General features: G+C 43.8%; 1 protein-coding gene across 2 annotated transcripts in view; it reads right to left on the bottom strand.

Annotated features, from left to right (window-relative positions):
- The window catches only part of AGBL4 (AGBL carboxypeptidase 4), a 1265610-nt gene that overhangs the window by 46750 nt on the left and 1193848 nt on the right, over positions 1-25012 (bottom strand). For both annotated transcript variants that reach the window (XM_027108602.1, XM_027108603.1), the window contains exons 9-10: positions 13622-13774; positions 10965-11127 (exon numbers count right to left, since the gene is read on the bottom strand). In XM_027108602.1, the coding sequence (XP_026964403.1) occupies positions 10965-11127; positions 13622-13774 (316 nt within the window). The remainder of the gene's footprint in view (positions 1-10964; positions 11128-13621; positions 13775-25012) is intronic.

Raw genomic sequence — 25012 nt, 5'->3', positions numbered from 1 at the left:
AGAAACACAAGTAAGTGTGTATATAAGTGTGCAAGTGAACTTGAATATAAACAAACAGGTTCAAATTTCTGAAGAAGCAGCTGGAATTTCTCTGACTGTCAGCGAACAGCCATGATCCTGAGACAATATCAACTATTTTTATCAGCAACGTGGTTTCCATGGAGCCTTGCAGCGCTGCTAGTGAAGGCGGACGGTTAGCACCATAAAATAACTTTACAACTTTGTAATTTGTACCTCTCTGCTGTCAGTAATATTAACAGCATTTCGAATTTTGGCTATAAACTTGACAATAGCAGATAAAACCCTTAGAAATCTCATTTTGGGGGGATGAGGGAGGCTGCGGGAAGGTAATGACGTTTTGGTTTTCCAGGCCTGGGTAGAAGGTGCACTTTGATCTGGAGGTGGGAAATGGGAGGGCCAAGGCAGGGTTCACAAAGAGCAAGGCAGCTGAGCTGGGGTACCACAGAGACAGGGTCTGGGTGGCAGGACGTCTGGGTGATCAGAGACTACAAACATGTCAAGACTGGGGGCAGGGGTTACAGAGAGTGGGGCTATAGGATGGGCAAGAGCTGGCTGGTGGGTCCCAACCTCTGTGGGGTTTTGTCCTACAGGAAAGGAAGGGAAACTGGGCCAACTGTAGAGCAGGGAGGAAAGTAAGACAAAGCCCACCAGGCAGAATTGAGAGAGCAGGCCGGGGCATGTTATTTGACTTTTTTGGGCTTGAATTTCCCTATATGTAAAAGGTACTTATCTCATAAACCCAAGCACACGTGGTCACCTTATCTTTGAAAAGGAGGCAAGAATACACAATGGAGAAAAGACAGCCTCTTCAATAAGTGGTGCTGGGAAAACTGGACAGCTACATGTAAAAGAATGAAATTAGAACACTCCCTAACACCATACACAAAAATAAACTCAAAATGGATTAGAGACGTAAATGTCAGGCCGGACACTATAAAACTCTTAGAGGAAAACATAGGCAGAACACTTTATGACGTAAATCAAAGCAAGATCTTTTTTGACCCACCTCCTAGAGAAATGGAAATAAAAACAAAAATAAACAAATGGGACCTAATGAAACTTCAAAGCTTTTGCACAGCAAAGGAACACATAAGACGAAAACACAACCCTCAGAATGGGAGAAAATATTTGCAAACAAAGCAACTGACAAAGGATTAATCTCCAAAATATACAAGCAGCTCATGCAGCTCAATATCAAAAAAACAAACAACCCAATCCAAAAATGGGCAGAAGACCTAAAAAGACATTTCTCCAAAGAAGATATACAGATTGCCAACAAACACATGAAAGGATGCTCAACATCACTAGTTATTAAGAGAAATGCAAATCAGAACTACAATGAGGTATCACCTCACACCATCAGAATGGCCATCATCAAAAAATCTACAAATAATGCTGGAGAGGGTGTGGAGAAAAGGGAACCCTCTTGCACTGTTGGTGGGAATGTAAATTGATACAGCCACTATGGAGAACAGTATGGACATTTCTTAAAAAACTAAAAATAGAACTACCATATGACCAGCAATCCCACTACTGGGCATATACCCTGAGAAAACCATAATTCAAAAAGAGTCATGTACCAAAATGTTCATTGCAGCTCTATTTACAATAGCCAGGACATGGAAGCAACCTAAGTGCCCATTGACAGATGAATGGATAAAGAAGATGTGGCACATATATACAATGGAATATTACTCAGTCATAAAAAGAAACAAAATTGAATAATTTGTAGTGAGGTGGATGGACCTAGAGACTGTCCTACAGAGTGAAGTAAGTCAGAAAGAGAAAAACAAATACTGTACGCTAACACATATATATGGAATCTAAGAAAAAAAAAAAAGCTTCTTAAGGACCTAGGGGCAGGACAGGAATAAAGACACAGACGTAAAGAATGGACTTGAGGACGTGGGAAGGGGGAAGGGTAAGGTGGGACAAAGTGAGAGAGTGGCATGGACATATATACACTACCAAACGTAAAATAGATAGCTAGTGGGAAGCAGCCGCATAGCTCAGGGAGATCAGTTCAGTGCTTTGTGTCCACCTAGAGGGGTGGGATAGGGAGGGTGGGAGGGAGATGCAAGAGAGAGGGGATATGGGGAGATATATATATATATATATATATATATATATATAGCTGATTCACTCTGTTATACAGCAGAAACTAACACAACAATGTAAAGCAATTATACTCCAATAAAGATTTTTTTAAAAAAGGTACTTATCTCAAAGGCCAAAAATCAAATGATTCTTTCTATATCCATCTATCTATCTATCTGTCTATCTATCTACCTAATGATTTGGAAATAAACTTGGAGATCATATCATTTCATCTTCTAATCGAAAGATAGGAAAATTTGGACCCAAAGAGAAAGGAACTCCCCAAACCTACATGGCAAGCTGGAGGCAAAGCCAATCCTGTAATGCATGAAGCACATCCCACCTCATGAAGCACATCTCAACATTATTATTTTTACCATTATTACTACTACTATTAATCATTCATTCATTCAGCCAGTCATTCAGCCATTTAGTAAGCATTTGTGTTTACAGACCAAATTCTAGTCCATGTCTGCGTGGAGGAGAAAAAAGATTCTAACCGGCTTCAGTCCCGTTTAGTCGTCTGTTCCCAAAGCCCTCTTTGCGAAGCATTATTTTGTTTATGAATCTTAACAAAGGCTTGACCTTGGCCATCACAAGTAGGAACTGGGAAGTACCTGGGTATCTTTCCTTGCCACCCAACAGGTCAGACCTGACTGCTTCCTACTCTTCTGTATAAAAAGTGAAGCTTCCTCCCCAAGAAAGAAAACCCAGGCAGTACTCCCCTCCACCTGATAACCACCACAGCACACACACATATTCACACTCACTGTCCTATTAGTGAGCCAACTAGCAGATGCAGGTGAAGCTTCCTTCCACTTCATTCATTCCTTCATTCATTCACGTTCACTGGGGGTCTACCTAGTACCAGGCTTTAGCCAGAGAAGTAAAATGATTTAACCAAGGTCACACAGCTTTATGAGGGGGGGAGGGCAGAAGACTGTTCCAGAACTGGGATCTTGACTCCCAGCCCAGCATTCTTTTCACCAACTCAAGGGAAAGCCCACCTTGACGGTGCACACCAAGAAAATCCCTTCCTTCCTTATGACTCTACAGTAGCTTGTGGAAGAGTCTGTCTGAAGCCCAGGTCTCTTCCCAGAAATTCTGGCCCATAGAACCATCTGCCTACCAAACTTCTCCATTTGTATGTCACATGAGCCCCCTACACTTAACACATCCCAAACAGAGCTCAGAATATCCCCCTCTCCAACCCCTTTCTCCAATAGTTGTGTTTAAGTGATTGGCGCCACCGTCCGCCATGTTGTTCAAGTTGAGAAACTGGGCATCTTCCTTGACTTCTTCCTTTACCTCCACACCCAAGCCATCACCCAAAATAGTCAATTCTACCAGTTAGATAATAGAACATGTTATTAAGATGGAACTGTCTTAGTCTTGGTTTTGCTGAGATCCCAAGTCTGTAGATTCCACATTGCAAAGTGAGGTAGGAAACTACCAGGCAGGACTTGCAAAAGGAAACCAGAAAACCAGATTTGCAAACTTTAGCTCTCCATCAGACAAGAGGGCCACCGGAGGGTGCAGTGCCCTAACGGAGGTGAACCCCAGATCACCGTGGACTCAGGGAGGACCCATGAACAATCGGCCTGAGCACGTGCACTTGCCCACGTCAGCGTTCTCCAGCCCCGGGGCACGTGTGTCTGAGGAGGCCCACAAGGGACTGCCAGGCGCTCTCAGGGAGTACCAGTCACCCAAGACCTTTCCTACACTTTCCTCCTGTCCCTCATGCTGCTCTGCCTTGGAGGGGTAAATATCTAGGGTTAGCCAGATGGGGGAAAGGGCTGAAAATGAAGTCGGGGAAACAGGAGTCACCTCGAGCAGCCTGTCTGAGACAGGCCTGAGCTAGAGGATGTGGAAGGTTTTACTTTGAAGAGGTTCAATGGCTTTGATTGGACGAGACACAGTCATTGCTGAACTGAGACTGTTTGGTGACCAGAATTAATTAGAAAACTTTTAATTTCCCGAGAGTGATTAGAAGGCCTTGGGGTTTGTAAGAGCTTTTATATCTCTAGATCTAGATGTAGAATCTATACGCATCTATGTGCAGGGTCAATGGGAGACAAAACATATTTTATAATTGTACGCTGTTTCCTGTTTAATGTACCTGTTACATAGCTCACAAATCTTTCTCCTTCTATTCGTGGTCTGGTTCTGCCTATATTTATTTATCACCTACTGTTTCTGGCCCAACTCCAACTTCCTTCCAATACTTTGGATGCACATCCTCTCTCTGGCACCTGGGCTTTCTCCTGTTTGTCTCCTTCTACCAGGAAGGCGGCTCTACCCTGCTTCTGCTGTCTGCATCCCATCCACCCTGGAGGCCTGAGCCCTAGTTACTCCTCCTCCAGGAAGTCCTTCTTCCTTCTCCTTCTTCACCGCTCCTGCAGGGTTAGATGGCTCCCATGTGCATCCCCAACCAGCAGAGCTTCCCTCTGACTGATCATTTATCCCTCTGTGCTGCTGTCTCTACCTTTTTCCCTCCTCTCAAAACTGTCTCCTTCTTGAAGGCAGGAACCATGCCTTATTCATCTGCCTATTTCTAGGGTCTAGCGAGTTTTGTGGGATGGATGAGTAAATAAATGGTATATTCAATGTCTGCTGTATGTTTCAGAGGACGCAGTACAAGGCACATAGTGGGCTCTGAATCGAGACCAAGATAACTGAGTTCTAAAGCTCTGCATTTCGTCTTGGCTACAGCAGCCGTTCCCTTCTCCTAGAGACAGCATTTTCTGATTTCAAGGTGTCCACAGCTATAAGTGTGTGTGGAAAACAGTCTGCTTAGGACCCAAGGTCTCTGTTTCCAATGTTTTTCTCATCCATTATGTCAAAGAGCTATTTCCTTTTGGCTTGTAACCAGACCATAAACAAAGGCCAGAGAAACTCTGGGTTATTTTATGATTCCAGTTTAGCCTTTCTCTCTCTCTCTCTCTTTTTTTTTAAATTGTTTGAACAGAGCATATTTATTACTTGGCAGGCCAGTAAAATGTAAATAAGGTTTCTGAAGAATGGTCCAAAATTCTCAGGAATTTATCATTTCACAACAACAACAGAAACAACAAACCACAGGAAGGAAAGGCAAGGGAGCTAATATTTAATGGCACTGAGTATATGCCCAGTCATTTATCCGCTTTCTCTCACGTAACCCTCCAAACAACACTGTGAAGTAAATAATCATTATCTGCACTTTCCTGATGAAGAAACTGAGGTTAAATAACTGAGTTAGGGTCCTCAGCTAGAATGACAGAAAGCGGAACTCACACCCACGCCTCTGACCAGAGCTGTATTCTTGCTACAACCTGAACAGAGACCACCAGCCAGGGCAGCAGCCTCTGAGGATGGCTTCATTTAGATTCTGTTGAAAGTTAGAAGTCTTCCTCCCAGAAAATGAACTCCACATTTGTACTCACAGTTTTGCATAAATTTTAGACAGTTCATAGGCTCTTCTTGAAGCCCATCCATAAAGCCCTCGATTAAGAACCCTTTAACTAAAAGAATGAAAATAGCTATCGTCTTGGCTGGATCAGTTGTCCAGGACACTTCTGTGCTGATTTTCCCTACTGGACTGAAACTCATGCTCATGGGGTCACTCAGTCTTAAGACTCATACATAACACAACTGTGGATTCTTGATATCATAAATTCACCTAAACAGGGAATTATAAAATTTTAAATCTTAGAATCAGAAAAATCTTAGAATATTAGAGCTGGAAGGAACCAGAATACAGACAAGTCCACACATAGTTTCATTGTGCAGCTCTGACAGGTAGGAAGTATCAGACACTGAGCCTACGAGAAGGGACAGGGCCTGCTTGAGGCTACCCAGTAATGGTGATGGAATCAGGATTCAAACCCCCGGTTGCTGGATTCAAAGACAGATCATCGGGTTGAAGATTCAGCCAGTGGAAGGAAAGTCATGCGGTCTGCATGGAGATGAGAAAAGTGGCGACAGAGGAACATTTGTTGAGTTCCTATCAGGTGCCAGGCAGTGCAAGGGGATTGGAGATCTATTGCATCTTTTCGCTACCCCGATAAGCCTCACCCAAAGTGAGTATTATTATTTTTATTTTACAAATGGGGGAACAGGCTCAGAGTGGTGAGATAACCAGCCCAAGGTCACACAGCTAGGGAAGCATCAGTGTCTATGGCTATATTACCCTGATGTCGTGGGGAGGAGAGCCAGAGAGCAAGACCCTGGTAATGTTTAGCTGCTGCTTTTCCAGGGAGAAAAAGTAAACCGACAGATACATATGTTCTGGAAGGTAAGGAGGTGGACACTACTGTGGGCCTTGGTGAAATATCCCTCAGGATTCTCCACCTCCCCTAGCTCTTCTCTGATCTTCCTCTCACCCAGCATCCTCTGGATAGCTAATGTGGCCTTCATGCACCTGATGCTGGGAAGGGCATACTCTGGATGACAGAATTAAAACCCCTCACCATGGGAACTGCACATACCCACTCGCTGTGTGAACCACATGGCGTTCTGAGGTCCAGGTCCTCCGTTACGGTGATCCCACCAAGGCCTTTTGCCCCGCGTACCCTACCAACACAGCCCCTGGTCTTTTGCTCTCACAGCCCTGACAACCTTCTTTTTTTTTTTTTTTTCCTGACAACCTTCTTTAACATAAATGCGGGTCCTCATTCATAGTCACGTAAACCTTTTCGATGTTTTAACCAATAGTCGCTTAATATTTAAAGCTTACGGTGCACACTCATATTATTATTTCATTTAACCTCCTTGCAACTCAGTGAGGTTGAGTGTTACTAGGTCCTCCTCTTACAGACAAGGACACTGAGACACAGTGAGGCTATATAACTTGCCCGTGGTGACACATCCTGTAAATGGCTGAGCCTGGATTCAAATCCAGATCTGTCTCAATTGAAAGTCTGCTCTCTTTTCATGAATATTATTCCCACAGCAGGGGTTAAGAAAGCAGGAAGGTTCTTGGTTGCCTTTGTGAGGGTGATGAAGCTTACCTCAGGGAGGCTGGAGGATTGCCGAAGGGTGGGATGATGTTGGTGCTGTCATCAGATCCAGGTCTCCTGACTCCCAGTCTAGAGGACACTTCCTCCCAGACCATATTGCCATTCCTATCAGACCATGTAATTTCTTTTTCTGATTGGGACACAGAGCCAGCAGCCAACAAAGATCACAATCTGTCTGCCTGAAGTCTCCCTCTGTTTTTTTTTTTTTTTTTTTTTTTTAATGCATTTCAAACAAGAACCAGGTTAAATCACACTCATGTGTGTTGAACTGGCCTGCACTTCTCTGGAGAAACTCCAGATTCCTCTTCTTGTCCCCTAGATGACAGATAAGATGGGGTGACCCAACAGCACCGCGGCCTGTTCAGCTCCTGCACAGCCTTGCTACCCATCACCCTTAACCCCTTCCAAACGCTGGCTTCTGGTCCCCACCGACATCCCCATCCAATCACTTCCCAAGTCTTCTCAGTGCCACATTCTAAATATTCCACAGAACCACCCGAGTCTAGGCTTGAGTCATTTCCCACCTGGATTGTCATAACGGCCTCCTAGTGTGTCTCTGTCTACAGCCTTGGCCCCTCCAATCTAACCTTCCCACTGCAGCCAGAGGGGCTTCCCACTGCTCTTTAAAGCCCTTCTACTGCTCTTCACAGTCCTTACCATTTAAATTCCTAACAGGCTGCCATTTTGGTCTCATCTCCTGCATCTGAAGTCCTTCAGCCATACCCGACCCCTTACAGCTCCAACAGTCCACCTTCCTTCCTCCCCTTTCTGTCTGCAATGCCCTCCCTACAACGACCCACCCCAAGCAATCTGCCTAATTTCTACTCAGTCTTAAAAACTCAGCTTAGATGTCTCTTCTGCCGGGAAGCCTTCCTTGACTTCCCGAAACTGTGTTTGAGTCTCCTCCTACCCCCATATGCAGACATTTTTGTCTTCAGTATGTTCCCTGCTACACATCCCCTGTGCCTAGAGCTCCACCTGGCTTATGGCAGACACTCAATATATATATTTAAATGAACATTTCCCATGGCTCTCTGCAATTCCTCCACCACAGAACTTACCCCACAGATTACAACTGCCTCTTTCCTTTTCCGGCTCCTCAGATAGACCAAAAGCTCTGTGAGTCAGGGACCATGGCTTCTTGGTCAATATTTTACCCCAGTGCCTAGTAGGATACCTGGCATGTGCTAATGGTGTACTTACTTTTGATGAATGAGGATTGGGTGTTGAGGGGAGGAAACCCTGGGCCTGGGTCAAGGGAGGGGCCTTCCACTGACAGAAACATTTGCTTCTAACACAAAAGCATGTTGGAGGTGCTGAGATAGGGTAGGAGAACCCATCCAACTGGACATCAGAAATCAGCCACAAACTAAGTGCAGGCCACACCTGGCGGGACCCTTATCTCATTGAGATAAGGCTCACATGTGGGATACCTTTGGTGCGCATGCTCAAACTCTTCTTTCAGACAACTCCCTCTGTCCCCTTTGGCACCACGTCAGGGGCAAGCTAGGCAGGGGCAGCACGGAATGTGCGTATGCGTGGAGCACAGGATTAGCGGATCCTGGGGAAGCAATGGGCCGCACACCATCGTGTGTGTGTGTGTGTGTGTGTGTGTGTGTGTGTGTGTGTGTGTGTGTGTGTGTGTGTGTATGGGGGCAGTGTGGCACATAGAGATGGCCAGGACTTTGGAAACCAAGGGTCCTCTGCTGCAGAGCAGAGCCTACTCCATTGACCGGTGAGCCAGGTAGTTACTAAAGCAGACTTCAAGGTGACTGTCCCGGTCTTGGTGACTGGGCGGCGGGGGGACTCTCCCTCAGTTCTTACCACAGTCTCTCCAGTGAGGTACTGGATCTGGAACACTGGTCTAACACCTCGTCTGCCTACTGCACGTCCCTCCCTCTGAGGCCATCACCCTGCCCCCATGTCCCCAGCTAGGTTACTGGACCCTCCAGAGCCACGAGGGTGCAACCCTCGTGCAACCACGAGGGTGGACTAGTGCTAAGTCATGTCTCGACCAGAAAGGAAGTTTTCCTGCACAGAGTGTGGTAAGAACTCCACAAACACTCCCCAAGTGTTCAATCAAGGCTGAAAGGAGCACTTCCACTTCTGGGGAGAGAGAGTTTGTATATAGAGAGTTAATATTATCCTTTCCCTTTCTTTTCCATCAACTATAATTCTTTCTCTGAGAAAGCTAAGTGTTCAGAAAGGAGAAATGGGTCAGTCCAAAAACAAAAAGTAAAGAAAAGCAGAAACTGTCACAATCTGTCACAACCCTTATGTACTGACCTTGAAATGGAAATCAATACTCAGGAAACTAGAATTACTAAATAATCCCTAAAAAAATCAAGCAAGCTAGAAAGTGACCTCTAATTTCATCATGACAGGCTTGGGGGTTTTCAGGGACATTTTATGAGGAAGCCAAGAGGAAAAGCGAGTTGGCAAAGGAAATGCAAAGGCAGAGAGAAAGATGCACAGAGGACGAGCAGGAAGGCAGGGAAGATGGAGGGAGGCTAAGGGGAGACAGAGAGGAAAGGACGGTGGGGAAAGGAGAGAAGATGGAGGAGGAGAGGGAGGAACACATCACATGAAGTAAGGAGAGAAAAACACAAGGCGAGAGTTGGAGGGACAGACAGAAGGAGAGGGGGATGGGGACTTCCCTGGTGGCACAGTGGTTAAGAATCCGCCTGCCAATGCAGGACACACGGTTTCGAGCCCTGGTCCGGGAAGATCCCACATGTCGCAGAGCAACTAAGCCCATGCGCTGCAACTACTGAACCTGTGCTCTAGAGCCCGTGAGCCACAACTACTGAGCCTGCATGCCACAACTATGGAAATCCATGCACCTAGAGCCCATGCTCCGCAGCAAAGAAAAGCCACCGCAATGAGAAGCCTGCTCACCGCTGCGAAGAGTAGTCCCCACTCGCCGCAACTAGAGAAAGCCCACGCGCAGCAACGAAGACCTAACGCAGCCAAAAATAAACGAATAAATAAATAAATAAATAAAAGTAGAGGGGACAAGGCGGGTACAGACAAGCGAAAGGGAACGTGCGCACAGAGGGAAGACAAAGGGCGGGGGCATAAGCACAGAGAGATGGACGTCTGGTCTATAGACCAGACGTATAGTTGATAAGAGGGAGTGGGGGAAGGAGAGGGATGGACTGGGAGTTTGGGGTTAATAGACATGAACTATTACATGTTGAATGGATAAACAACAAGGTCCTACTGTAGAGCATGGGGAACTCTATCCAATCTCCTGGGATAAACCATAATGAAAAGGAATATTAAAAAAAGAATGTATGTGTGTGTATAACTGAGTCACTTTGCTGTACAGCAGAGATTGGCACACTAATGTAAATCAACTCTACTCCAATAAAAAATTAAAAAAAAAAAAAGAGAAAGAGAGAGAGAGAGACATGTTCAGGGTGAGAAGGAGGGGCCAAGACTGTCAAAGTCTTCCTTAGCAGCCCCGGGATGAGCATCTGGCCTGTGTACTTACATACTTTAGACGATGGAAGACTCACTCCTTTGTGAGGGGACAGAGGGGAGAGAGAGAGAGGGGAGCAACACAGGTATGGGACGGCCATGGGTCCAAGTGCCCGAGGAAGACTTGAGGCATAGCACAGGCAGATGGAGGGGGGTGTCCTTTAGGAGGGCAGAGAGCAAACAGGACAATCCAGAGATGACACCAGCAGAACCAGTCATGTCCATCCTCACCCCAGAGTCTCAGCCCTCACCTGAGTTGGAGACCAAATTCCTGACCTGCTTGGTAAATCCTGGCGGACTTGGGTACTTTCAGCTGGATGCGAGCTGGCCCAGGGCTGGGGGGTGGGGGGGACCTGCGAAGGATACAGGCTTCCTCTGTGTAGGGCACAGCGGCCGTGGTGCCACCGATGATGTAGCTGTAGAAGGAAACCTCGAGGGTGTAGCAATACGAAGTGTGGTCCAGCAGCCCACCGAGGAAGCGACGGCCAGTTCCTGCTTTCACGGCATCTCGGTTAAAGGACGTGCTGGACTGTGAGAGGCAAAGAAGGGAGGAGAGAATCAGGGCTGGACACCTGCTGGGTATGGGACCTTGAGCGAGCACCTCTGGATCTCAGCTTCCTCATCTGAAAAGTGGGATGTGACTCCCACTTTGCAAGATTATTGTAAGGATGGATTAAATAGACAAACAATTAAATGAAAGCACCTAGCGCAGTTCTTAGGGCATGGTAACTGCCATTTAACAAAGATTTGTGGAAATCTGAATGGGGACAGAGGGAGCAAGGAAAAGTAGACAGAGAATAAGGATAATATTACGATAATCAAGACTGAAATTTGGGCACTGCTTTCAACTTTATGATATTGTTTCCCATATAGTATCTCATTTAGGCTTCACCCCCTCGACAGGGGTGTCGTAAAGTTTCCCCTCTAAGGTGAGGTAATGGAAGTTCATAGTAAGTGACACAGGCCTAGACCAGGACTAAGTGACTCCAGACACCCCAACCCTCCTTCACAAAGCTCCCCCTCCGTTAGGGACAGCTGAACTCGTGCTCAGCATCACCAGAGCACAGGGATCACGGCTCTTCTTTACTTGGGTGTCTACTACCACCCATCACAGTGGATAGAGAGGAAAGAGCCAGCAGGTCCGCATTTCAAGTCCTCTCTTCAAAAGTGTGTGAGATGTTAGGCAACTGGCCTTATTGGTCTAAGCCTCAGTTTCCTCATCTGTAAAGCGGTGGTAAAAATCACATCTCTTTTACAGAGCTGTGAGGGTCAGTTCACTTGTGGTTAGAAGGGCTTTCTATGCTAACCCATGGAAATCGCAGTAAATGAAGAACCTGGTTTTAATAAGAGAAGGCATGCCTGTTCAGCAGAATATAAGAGAAGAAGGAAAAGGGGGTGGGGAGAAAGAGGGTGAAAGAAAACAGCAAAACAAGACAGATATAGAGACACTGAAAGAAAGAGAGCTGTGTGTATGTATGTGTGTGTGCCTTTTGACGTAAAGGAAAGGATCAGAAAATTAGAGTCTCAGATCAGAAAGGACTGTTGAAGTTGAAGCTCATGTAGTGAAATCCAACTCTCTCATTCTAGAGTTGGGTATCGAGAATCAGAGAAGAGGGGAGACAGAGGCTGGACTAGGATAGATGACCTTGACCCAAGCCCTAAGCTCTTAAGGAGGCTGCAATGCAGGAACTCCATCCGGCAAGGCCAGAAATAAAGCTCCTAGACTACACCCTTTTTGTAGACCCTGGAAACCTCATCCCTGTGAGGGTCTCTGAAGTCTGTGGCCCAGCCTCCTGGAGAATCACAGTCTCCCAGGGTCTCCTCCAGAAAGCCACACGTTGCTCTGAAACTGGAGTGGTTTCAAAAAGACAAGGGTTGGCCATCCTCTAGAGATTGCCACAGAAATAAGCACGGCTGTTTTTATCCCCAAGCTACCAATGAGCAGTCATCTCATTCTACCTGTTTCAAATGCTGAGGGACCTCGCCCTAGACACCCAACTTCTCTGGGCTTTAAGTGTCTCTTGGGTATAAAGTGTTGGATTGGGCCAAATAGTCCCCCAGTTCCTTTCCTGGTGGGGCATTCCAAGATTCTGGGATTCAAAGTGCATCTTACCTCATGGAGAAATTCATCCTCCCTCCACTAATGTCTAGGCCTGAAGCAACGAGCAGGCACGTTTTCAGCTCAGCAACTTCAAAAATTACCATGCCCTTTGTGGGCCTCTCCCCCTCTGGCCACACGGAAATAACAGGCCTCAGAGATTTCGTATCAAAACAAAGAAAAATGTGCAAAAACTCTTTCCCAAGTCTGCTTCCACCACAGGTTGATTCCCCTCCTTATCTTCCCTGCCATTTCTCAATATTCCTTTTTGCTGCAAATTATTCTAACTACCAGTCCACAGCCTCTCCAGTCCTTCCTGGCATGTAAGGGGGTAGTAACAACAGTCTCTGGAGTCTGTTGAGATCTTTACTGCCTGCAAAGTACTTTCATATCTATTATTGCATTTGTCCTCCCAGGAATTTACGAGGCAGGCAAGGCAAAAAATTATCACCCACAAATTACTGACAAAGAAATTGGGGCCCAGAAAGGGCTATGGAGGAAGAGGATGGTGGACATATGACCCCCGTCAGCAGACATGTTAGGCTCCTTCTAACAGAATGAAGGCCAAAGGTCTGTGAAAGCAGACCCTGGGACAGGGTCTGGCGCTGGGAGATGCTCAGTGAGTTTCTTCTCTTGTTAGCGCTGGAATCAGATCAACGAAACCAACGTCAGCTCCTCGGACAAACCAAGCGCTGTCTTTTCAGAGAGTCTCCCTCCCTGATGGGTGACGAGCTGCTTGCAGGTACAGGCAGAGCTTGTTTACCTCTATCTTTATCACCCACGCAAGACCCAGAGCAGAGTAGGTGTTCTGTGAAATGTGAAATCAAACTGAATTGAGTGAGGGGAAAGACAGGGTGGTGATGGGAGGGAGGGGGCAGTCTGGGGAGGGAAGCTGGGGCTGCCTGACTGAGAACTCTTCACTCACGTAGGAGAAGTCCTCGGCATTCTGGCAGAGGAGCTTGGGGAAGACGGCCTGCCTCTGGAACCGCACCTCATCTTCAAAGATGTTGCCATACATGAAGCCATTCATCATGGTGGAGTGGGCATGGATGTCAATATAAAACTCCAGGCTTGTTTTCTATTGAGAGAAAGGATAACAAATGAGACATCGGGGCCACAGAGTATGCCTTAAACACACACACACACACACACACACACACACACACACACACATTTCCTTGTGAGCTAGCCCTATGTCTCTTCAGATGTAGCAATTATCTGCAATGTGATTGGAGGGGTTGAGAGTAGCAAGGATCAAGTTCTCCTTACTTTTATTTTTTTAATATATTTATTTATTTATTTATTTTTTGAATATATTTATTTATTTTTAAATTTTTGGCTGTGTTGGGTCTTTGTTGCTGCGTGCGGGCTTTCTCTAGTTACGGTGAGCGGGTGCTACTCTTCGTTGCGGTGCGTGGACTTCTCATTGCCGTGGCTTCTCTTGTTGTGGAGCACGGGCTCTAGGCGTGAGGGCTTCAATAGTTGTGGCACGCAGGCTCAGTAGTTGTGGCTCGCGGCTCTTGAGTGCAGGCTCAGTATTTGTGGAGCACAGGCTTAGTTGCTCTGCAACATGTGGGATCTTCCCGGACCAGGGCTCGAACCTGTGTCCCCTGCACTGGCAGGCAGATTCTTAACCACTGCGCCACCAGGGAAATCCCTCTCCTTACTTTTAACACCATCCGCCTTCAGGGTCTCAGAGCGCTACCATTAGCAGCCCTCTTTAGAGGTCTTCTGAAGTGATGCTACCTACCCAGAACAGTTAACACATTCATGACTAAAGGCATTAGCAGAATTTGTTTCTCTGATTAATGAGAAACACCTTCAGGTGACATAATTGTATTTAAATTGGGCCTGCTAATGGTTTTGCCCCAAGTGGGCCATTTCTAGCTGAGGGATTCTGGGATAAATCATGTACCCGCTTCGAAATTTTTATTTGAAAAATGGGTATTTTAATTCCAACCTCAGAGAGTTAGAGTGGGAATCCAACTCAGCGATAATCATTACTATCATTTACTGCATAGTTAATGCATGCCAGACACCATTCTGGGAGCTTTACATAGGACATCTTAGTTAATTCTTTTATTTAACCTCACTTCATGATGCCACACGTACCCCACAATAATACATAGTGTATGGGAAAAAATAACCTTGTTGTCTATAAAGGTAATTGTGACTAGTCTCTCTCTGCTCTCTGCTCACATGTATTTAAGGCACTCCCTAGCTTGATGCAATGTTATTTGTTAACCTTCTCATTTATGAGCTCCCCGAAGGTAGGGGGATTGCCTGGAAAGCACCCAGTGCCTGTCCGTGAAGGATGCTCAGTAGCCAGATGCAGAGTGAATGAATAAACCACCCAGAGGGATCATTCCAGACACTGCAATCGACTGCCAGGAACGGGGGAATTTTCAGGCCCTTAGAACTTCAATGTCCCTCAAATCTGACTTTCTCTTCCTATATATCTGTCCTTTCTGAGAGTAACATGGGAATAACTGGGACTGAAACCCAGGTCTCCTGACCCTTGACACAGTGAACGTATCACCATTAATGGGTAAGACTAGAAACAGTCATGGCAAGACCTGGCCACCTTTCCATCTGCTTTCTAGCATGTAGTCCTGGGAAAGAAGAAAAATCCAGGCTTGGAAGAATTCTCCCTCCTTGGGACACTTTCAAATGAAGTTAGGACCAAATGAAAACCATGTTGCTTCTAGAATGTGGGCCTCATGACTGTCATTTCATTTGCCTCAGACTTGGAGTGAAAGATCATGTCTTGCTGAGCTCCCAGTTCTCTGGGTGGCGTAAGCTGCCTTCCGAGAGATACAAGATGCAGAGCGCTGGGTGATATTAAACTCATCATTTTCCGCTTTGGAGGTGGAATATGCAGTGAATCAACAGGAACCCTATAAAAGTCCTCTTTGAAATTTTATTTTCTTCAATTGTCTGTCTTTTCCTCTGAGCTTTTGATGAGCTGCAGAGGAAAGGAGGTGGTAGAGAGATGACTTAAGAAATGGGTAAGGAAAAACTGCCGTTTATATCTCTGGATGTGGGAGCTATTAGAAACCAGTTTCTCTGACATTTCCCAGATCAGCTCAGAGTGGGGAGGTTTCCTGCTTAAGGTCAGCCAGCAAGTTAGTGAAGGAATAAGAATTAGAACCTGGCTCCTCCGAAAACCAGCCTGGAGTGGCTTCCACTGCCCCATCCTGACACCTGGCACCTAATGTGATTTTACTTTAAATAACCGTAAAGTGAATTATATTGATTGATTTACCTGGTTCAAAAGTCAACAAGATATGAAAGAATTTACAATGAACAATCTCCCTTCTACCCCTGTCCTCCAGGCACCCAGGCACACTCCCCAGAGGCATCTCACATTACCAGTTTCTCATACAAACTTCCAGAGATCATTTACACACCAACAAGTAGATATTCCTCCCCCTACCCCCTTTGCCCCAACGCACACAAAAGGTAGCACACTAAAAACACGTCATTTGGGGAATTCCCCGGTGAGCCAGTGGTTAGGACTCTGTGCTTTTCACTGCTGAGGGCCTGGGTTCAGTCCCTGCTTGGGGAACTAAGATCCTGCAAGCCGCATGGGATAAAAACACAATAAAAAATAAAAACACAATTTTTGGATCAACTTTTTTTCCTCTCAACATATCTTAGAGAGAATTCTTTCTCAGTCCATGGTTACCTCATTTTTTTAAACAGTCGTATATAAACTAGGCAGTTCCCCACTGACAGACATTTGTTTCCAACCTTCTGTTACAAAGTCTTAGTGATTGACTCTGTTATAAATACCATTTCACATATATACAGTTATATGTAGGATAAATTCCTAGAAGTAGAGTTTCTGGGTCCTATGTGCAGTTGTGATTCTGATCAACACTGATGAACTGACCTCCTTAGAAGGACCAGTTTACAGTCCTAGCAAAGTATAACAGCATCAGTTTCATGACTATCTTGCAAACGTGGATGTGATCAAACTCTTTGATACTTTCCAATTTGGTGGTGAAACTGATATCTAAGATTAGTTTTAATCTGAATTTCTTTTAGTACAATTACCTTTTATTATATGGTTATTATTTTTCACATATTTAGGAACTATTAGCATTTTCTTTTCTATGAAGTGCCTGTTGATTTCCGTTGTCCATTTTAAAAACTGGGTTTCAGGGCTTTATTCCTTATTGATTTATAGAAACTATATACTAGAGAAATTAGCCTGTGTGTATAGTATAAAAATATTTTTGCTCAGTTTGTCATTTGTTTTTTGACCTTACATCTGCTAGTACTTTTTTTCCATGTGGAAATTTTTAATGCTCACTTTTTAGACAGATTTATCAGTCTTTTGTGGTTTCTGGGTTGAAATCTTTCATTGGCTCTTCTATTATTTCTATTGTTTCACTTCTTATATTTAAAAATTTCATTTCAATTTTAATTTACATGGATGTAGGATGTGAGGTAAGGGTTAAACGTTATTGTCCCATACCATTTATCAAATTGTGCATCTTTTCCCCACTGACTTGAAAAGCCATCTTTACCATATAACTTTCTTGTATATCTTTGGGTTGATGGTTGGACTTTCTATTCTCTTCTAATCATTTGTCTATTCATGTGTCAGTACTACACAATTTTAATTATGTTAAGTTTATAATGTATGTTAATATCTGGAGGGCTAGTAGCACCTCATTATGCTTCTTTCCCCATATTTTCCTGTATTTTCTTGCATATTTTTTTATACAGTCTTTGTAATTAGCTTCTTTAATTTTCCTTGCTCCCCCAATCCTGTCAAGACTCTTATCACTTTGAGGCTTCCGATCCAGGAATATGCTTTGACTTTCCATTTATTCCATTTTCTTTTGGGTACAGCAGAAAGTTGTAAAAGCTTTTTTTTTTTTTTTTCTTCATGTAGACCCTGAACATTCTTTTTGATGCCAAGGCAGTTTAAATTTTTAGTTGTTGTTGTAAACATGATATCTTCCATTAAATCTTCTAACTGATGGTTCTTTATACATATAAAGGCTCTGATTTTCAATGGTTTAAATATGTACCCAGACACCTCACTAATTCTATTAGTTCTTATAATAATTTCTCATTTTATTTTTTTGAGTTTTCATTTGCTTACTTATTCAACAAATAACCACTGAGTACCTACCACATGTCACATAGTGTTCTAGGCACTGGGAATATGCACCAGGGAGTGTTCTGGGCACTAGGATATAGCAATGAACACAACGGAAAGCACCTGATCTCAAAGAGTTTACATTCTATGGGAGAGAAAGAAAATAAACCAATTAATAAAAATACTAGATGTCAGGAGGTATAAATGCCATGGAACCAAATAAAGCATAATAAGAGAATAGAAAGTAATAGAGGTTCTGGAAAAACAGAGACTTGAATGGAGTAGGAGAGTTAGTCTTGAGGATATCAGGTTAATAGTCTTCCCGGTAGAAGGAGAAGTAAATGTACTTGGCATGTTCAAGGAACAGCCAGGAGGTGAGGATGACTGAGGTGAATAAAGGGGGCAGTATTTTCCAGGTTTGCAATCGTACCACATACACTTAGCAATTTTATCTCCTCTTTTCCAGTTTTTATGCTTCTAATTTCTTTTTTGTATCTAACTGCATTGGCTACTATCTTCAAAACAATGTTAAAGGACTATTTAGTTTCTAAGATCCCCTCCCACTCTGAGAGTCTAAAGTCGACCTGGAGTAGAAAAAGATCTAGGGAATTTGCCTGCACAGGGTCTGAGTTTGAAGTCTTAGTTCTTTTTCCTCTTCATTACACATATTCAGCACTATGCTGGCAATGCCAAAGACCACAAATACTAATTTCCTCACCATCCTGATGATGTTTTGTGCCTAAATTGGCTTTATGGACTTATGTTGGTTCATTAGAATGGAGCAGGGAAGGCAGAGCAGAGTTCCTACCTTTGGTTCTAATGTAAACATAATCTGTGACCACGAATAAGTAGCAGCTCTTCACTGTGCCTCAATTTCCCCATCTTTAAAAGTGGCTGTTGGATGAGAGAGAAGAGATATGGCTTTCTTAAACTTTTTATGATTTCTTCTCATGCTCAGTTAAAATAAATTCCTCCTTCTCCAGGCAGCTTCTTGCTTGGGCCTTGATGTCAGTACTTGTTACTGTATAAGTATACTTGAATACTGTATAGATATACTTGTATACTTCTTACTGTAATCTGGCTGAAAAGTATGTCTGTCTGCCTATGAGCTCTTTGAGGATAGGGACCATGTCTGATTTGAGTTCCATCTCTTTCTTAGTCTACTACAATAGCTTCTGACCTGGTTTCTTTGCTGCTTCAAAGCGACCTTTTAAAATGCAATCAAGGGACTTCCCTGGTGGTCCAGCAGTTAAGACTCCATGCTCCCAATGCAGGGGGCCCAGGTTTGATATGTGGGCAGGGAACTAGAGCCCACATACTGCAACTAAGAGCCTGCATGTCGCAGCTAAAGATCCCACACACTACAACTAAAAGATTCTGCATGTCACAGCTAAATATCCTGCACACTGCAACAAAGACCCCGCGTGCCACAACAAAGAAGACCCCGCGTGCCACAACAAAGAGCCGGCACAGCCAAATAAATATTTTTATTAAAAAATTTTTTTTTATTGGGGTATAGTTGTTTTACAATGTTGTGTTAGTTTCTACTGTACAGTGGAGTTCCCTGTGCTATACAGCAGGATCTTATTAGTTATCTATTTTATACCTATTAGTGTATATATGTCAATCCCACTCCAACCTAATGCCCCCCTCCCCCACTTTCTGCTATTGGTGTCCATACACTTGTTCTCTACATCTGTGTCTCTATTTCTGCCTTGCAAACTGGTTCATCTGTACCATTCTTCTAGATTCCACATATATGTGTTATATACGATGTTTGTTTTTCTCTTTCTGACTTATTTCACTCAGTATGACAGTCTCTAGGTCCATCCACGTCTCTTCTATAAATGACCCAATTTATTTTCTTTTTATGGTTGAGTAATATTCCACTGTATACACATAACACATCTTGTTTATCCATTCTTCAGTCAATGAACATTAAGGTTGCTTCCATAACCTGGCTCTTGTAAAGAGTGCTGCAATGAACATTGGGGTGCATGTGACTTATTGAATTTTGGTTTTCTCTGGGCATATGCCCAGTAGTGGGATTGCTGGGTCATATGGTAATTCTATTTCTACTTTTTTAAGGAACCTCCATACTGTTCTCCATAGTGGCTGTATCAATTTACATTCCCACCAACAGTGCAAGAGGGTTCCGTTTTTCTACACACCCTCTCCAGCATTTATTATTTGTAGATTTTCTGATGATGCCCATTCTAACTGGCGTAAGGTGATACCTCATTGTAGTTTTGATTTGCATTTCTCTAATAATTAGTAACGTTGAGCAGTTTCTAATGTGCCTCTTGGCCAGCTGTATGTCTTCTTTGGAGAAATGTCTATTTAGGTCTTCTGCCACTTTTTTGATTGGGTCATTTGTTTTCTTGATATTAAGTTGCAAGAGCTGTTTATATATTTTGTAGATTTGTCCATTGATTTGTTTGCAAATATTTTCTCCCATTCTGAGGGTTGTCTTTTCGTCTTGTTTATAGTTTCCTTTGCTGTGCAAAAGCTTTTAAGTTTCATTAGGTCCCATTTGTTTATTTTTGGTTTTATTTCGATTACTCTAGGAGGTGGGTCAAAAAACATCTTGCTGTGATTTATGTCAAAGAGTGTTCTTCTTATGTTTTCCTCTAAGAGTTTTATAGTGTCTGGCCTTACATTTAGGTCTTTAATCCATTTTGAGTTTACTTTTGTGTATGGTGTTAGGGAGTGTTCTAATTTCATTCTTTTACATGTAGCTGTCCAGTTTTCCCAGCCCCACTTATTGAAGAGACTGTCTGTTCTCCATTGTATATCATTGCCTCCTTTGTCAGAGATTAGCTGACCATAGGTGCGTGGGTTTATCTCTGGGCTTTCTATCCTGTTCCATTGATCTATATCTCTGTTTTTGTGTCAGTATCGTATTGTCTTGATTACTGTAGCTGTGTAGTAGAGTCTGAAGTCAGGGAGTGTGATTCCTCCAGGTCCTTTTTTTTTTTTTCTGAAGAATGCTTTGTCTATTTGGGGTCTTTTGTGTCTCCATACAAATTTTAAGATTTTTTTTTTCTAGTTCTGTAAAAAAATTCCATTGGTAATTTGATATGGATTGCATTGAATCTGTAGATTGCTTTGGGTAGTATAGTCATTTTCACAATATTGATTCTTCCAATCCAAGCACATGGTATATCTCTCCATCTGTTTGTATCATCTTTGATTTATTTCATCAGTATCTTATCGTTTTCTGAGTACAGGTCTTTTACCTCCTTAGGTAGGTTTGTTCCTAGGTATTTTATTCTTTTTGTTGCAATGGCGAAAAATATTCCAACAAACAAAAGTCCAGGACCAGAGGTCTTCACAGGTGAATTCTATCAAACATTTAGAGAACTAACACCCATCCTTCTTAAACTCTTCCAAAAGTTTGCAGAGGAAGGAACACTCCCAAACTCATTCTACAAGGCCACCATCACCCTGACACCAAAACCAGACAAAGCTACTACAAAAAAAGAAAATTACAGGCCAATATCACTCATGAATATAGATGCAAAAATCCTCAACAAAATATTAGCAAACAGAAGCTAACAACACATTAAAAGGATCATACACCCTGATCAAGTGGAATTTATCCCAGGGATGCAAGCATTCTTCAATATACGCAAATCAATCAATGTGATACACCATATTAATAAACTGAAGGAGAAAAACCATATGATCATCTCAATAGATGCAGAAAAAGCTTTTGGCAAAATTCAACACCCATTTATGATAAAAACTCTCCAGAAAGTGGGCATAGAGGGAACCTACCTCAACATAATAAAGACCATATACAACAAACCCACAGCAAACATCATTCTCAATGGTGAAAAACTGAAAGCATTTCCTCTAAGATCAGGAACAAGACAAGGTTGCCCACTCTCACCACTAATATTCAACAGAGTTTTGGAAGTCCTAGCCACAGCAATCAGAGAAGAAAAAGAAATAAAAAGAATCCAAATTGGAAGACAGAAAGTAAAACTGTCACTGTTTGCAGATGACATGATACCATACATAGAAAATCCTAAAGATGCCACCAGAAAACTACTAGAGTTATTCAGTGAATTTGGTAAAGTTTCAGGATACAAAATTAATGCACAGAAATCTCTTGCATTCCTATACACTAACAATGAAAGGTCAGAAAGAGAAATTAAGGAAAATAAATATTTTTTTAGAAAAATTTTTAAATAAATAAAAAAATAAAATGCAAAATCCCTGGCAGTCCAGTGGTTAAGACTCTGTGCTTCCACTGCAGGGTCTCCTGTTCGATCCCTGGTTGGGGAACTAGGATCCCACATGCCATGCAACATGACCAAAAATACATAAATAAATAAAATTCTCTAGTTAAAACTGTTCTACCATTCCCTGTTGCTCACAGGATAGAGTCCAAACTCCTTAATATATTTGCATAGGTCCTGCGTGATCTGGCCCCTGTCTAGTCTCAGCTCTTGCCAATTCTGGCCTGATATTCTACACTACAGTCCTATAGTGCTGCCTGGAGTACTTCAAACCTCTATGCTTGTGACTTTTGTCTCCACATTTACACACAACGAATGTCTTCTCTGCCTGGAATACATGATCTCTTTATCTGGCTAACTCTGACACAACCTTAATATTTAAGGCAGAAACTAAGTGGATGCTCACCAGTTCCACTTCCTTTTCCTGGACCATGGAAGACATCTCCCAGTCTACTTTGATATTTGGTTGGGATCAGATGGGATGTGGGCAGTGGTAACAAGTGTCACTTCCAAGCCTGGCCATTAAACTTGCACACAGTCACCCACATCCTTGCTCTTGTGCATGGAAGCTACATGTAAAAACAATGGTATCGTAAGAAGGAAAAAGGATAGGTAGTAAGAAGGAAAAAGGTTAGGTCGCTGAATCAACACTGAGAGGAAAATGGCCAGGCGAGTCATCTGACCTGCATCAGACTGTGATGAACCTTTACTGTATCAAGCCACTGAGATTTGGGCATTGCTTGTTATAGCATCCAATATTATTCATCCGACTGGTACAAAATATAAATTCAAATAGCATTATTTTATCCTTCAGGGATGAGTTAACAGCCTCCTCTGTGCTCTCATAATTCTATCTCCTGGCACTGACCACATGGCATAATAATGCTTTGTTTATCTCCATCTACTATGAGAATGTGGACTCTTTCAGGGCAGGGACCATACATTGCTGAATTTTTAAATCCACAGGACCAGAGCAAGGCCTGATATATAGTAGGTTATCATTAGAGGTCTGGTAAGGGAATGAATAGAAAATGAATCAGTGAATTGATTGACTAATGAGTGAATTAAATGAATGAACAGCTGCACCTGAATGTTTTTCCAGCAGTCAAATGAGGTACTTTTCTGTGGCTGTGTCAGAGCAAGGGGTGTGCAGCTAATTCAGGGCCCTTAATTACAGTTTGGGATTGAGAATAGAAGTGGGGACAGCATCTCTGTTCTTTCCTTCTGAACTTAAGAAACTTAATTAAAACCGAGCAATGAAGGGCTGTCCCCTTGCCAGCAGCCAACAGCTCATCCTGCAATCAGGGGCCTAAAGAGTAAATTAAAAGCAGTGTCAATAAAATTAAAACTACCTTAGGGCATATTTGGAACATAATTTAGCATGGAGTTTGCTTCCTCCTAGACACCGGGGAGGAAATGGGTTAGTTTTTTTTGGTTTGTTTTCTTGGGGTTTTTCTCCCCTCCATTCTGAGCTGCTTCCCTGCTTCACATCAGGCGGCATAAGCCAAAGCCTGAGCTTGGCGCTATGATGTGGGCTGAGTCCTCCACATTAGGGCAGCACTTCAGGGTGGACCACATATTCAAGCCAATGAAAGAAGGGAAACCCAACCCAGGAAGGGCAGAGGGATTTATCTCAGGTTTGGAGATGAGAAAGAAACGGAAGCTTAGGTGGGGATAAGGACAAGTTGAGGAGGGTAAACTGCTTTAGTGTTCCCTTTGTAGAGAGGAGGGAGCTGAAGCTAAGAGAGTTTAAGTAACTTGCCCCAGTGGATGCAGCAGGAAGTGGAGAGACTCAAACCCAGGCTCTGGTTACAAGCCACGCCGGGCATCCTGCTGTGCTCGCAGGAGCTAGCGGTCCAGCAAGGCAATCGCCCTCATCCCAGGAAGGAAGCTTAGGCTTAGCCTCTCAGAAAGGTTGGGGGGGTGGGGAGAGCAAGGAGGGTTAGAGAGCTTCCAGACAACTCCCCTGTTCAGATTTGCCCGAGGCAGCTCTTTCCCCATGGACCTAGGCAAAAAAGCCCCAAATCTATTTTTTTTTATTATCACCTAAAATATCCCCCCCGTCTGTTTTTCAGAAGTTAAAGTAGATACTTATGGAAGTCAGGGTGCGTGTCCTAAAGCAGGAAGGAGAAATTTTAAGAAAAATAGAGAATTATTTCCTTAAAAACAACTGAGCAGGACTTCCCTGGTGGCGTAGTGGTTAAGAATCTACCTGCCAATGCAGGGGACACGGGTTTGAGCCGTGGTCTGGGAAGATCCCACATGCTGCGGAGCAACTAAGCCAGTGCGCCACAACTACTGAGCCTGTACTCTAGAGCCTGTGTGCCACAACTACTGAGCCTGCACGCTAGAGCCCACGAGGTACAACTACCAAAGCCCAAGTGCCCAGAGCCTGTGCTCCACAACAAGAGAAGCCACTGCAATGAGAAGCCCGTGCACAGCAACGAAGAGTAGCCCCTGCTCGCCGCAACGAGAGAAAGTCCACGTGCAGCAACGAAGACCCAACACAGCCAAAAATAAAAATTAATTAATTAATTAATTTTTTAAAAAAAAACAACAAGTGAGCGACTCTAAGAGACAAAATGATGTCCTTTATCACACATAGCCTAGATCTCTGAAGTGGCCCAGTTAAGGCTTCTCTCCTTGCCCTGGGTGTGGCTGGACTGACATTCCTGCCACAAAAAATAAAAAGCATGCAATGAATCAATGGGGACAAAAGGAGGCACAACCACAAAAGAAACCCAGGCAGCCAGCCTAGGGCACCGAGGGGACGCGCTATGGCTCTTTCTTTCTTTCTTTCTTTATTTTGCGGTACGCGGGCCTCTCACCGTTGAGACCTCACCTGCCGTGGAACACAGGCTCCAGACGCGCAGGCCCGGTGGCCATGGCCCACGGGTCCAGCCGCTCCGCGGCACTTAGGGACCCTCCTGGACCGGGGCACGAACCCGCGTGC

Source organism: Aethalodelphis obliquidens, unplaced genomic scaffold (genome assembly GCF_003676395.1).
Source record: "Aethalodelphis obliquidens isolate GAN/ISIS:26980383/991018 unplaced genomic scaffold, ASM367639v1 scaffold9, whole genome shotgun sequence".
NCBI classification, from domain to species: Eukaryota; Metazoa; Chordata; class Mammalia; order Artiodactyla; family Delphinidae; genus Aethalodelphis; species Aethalodelphis obliquidens.
This window is presented reverse-complemented; position numbering and strand designations above follow the sequence as displayed.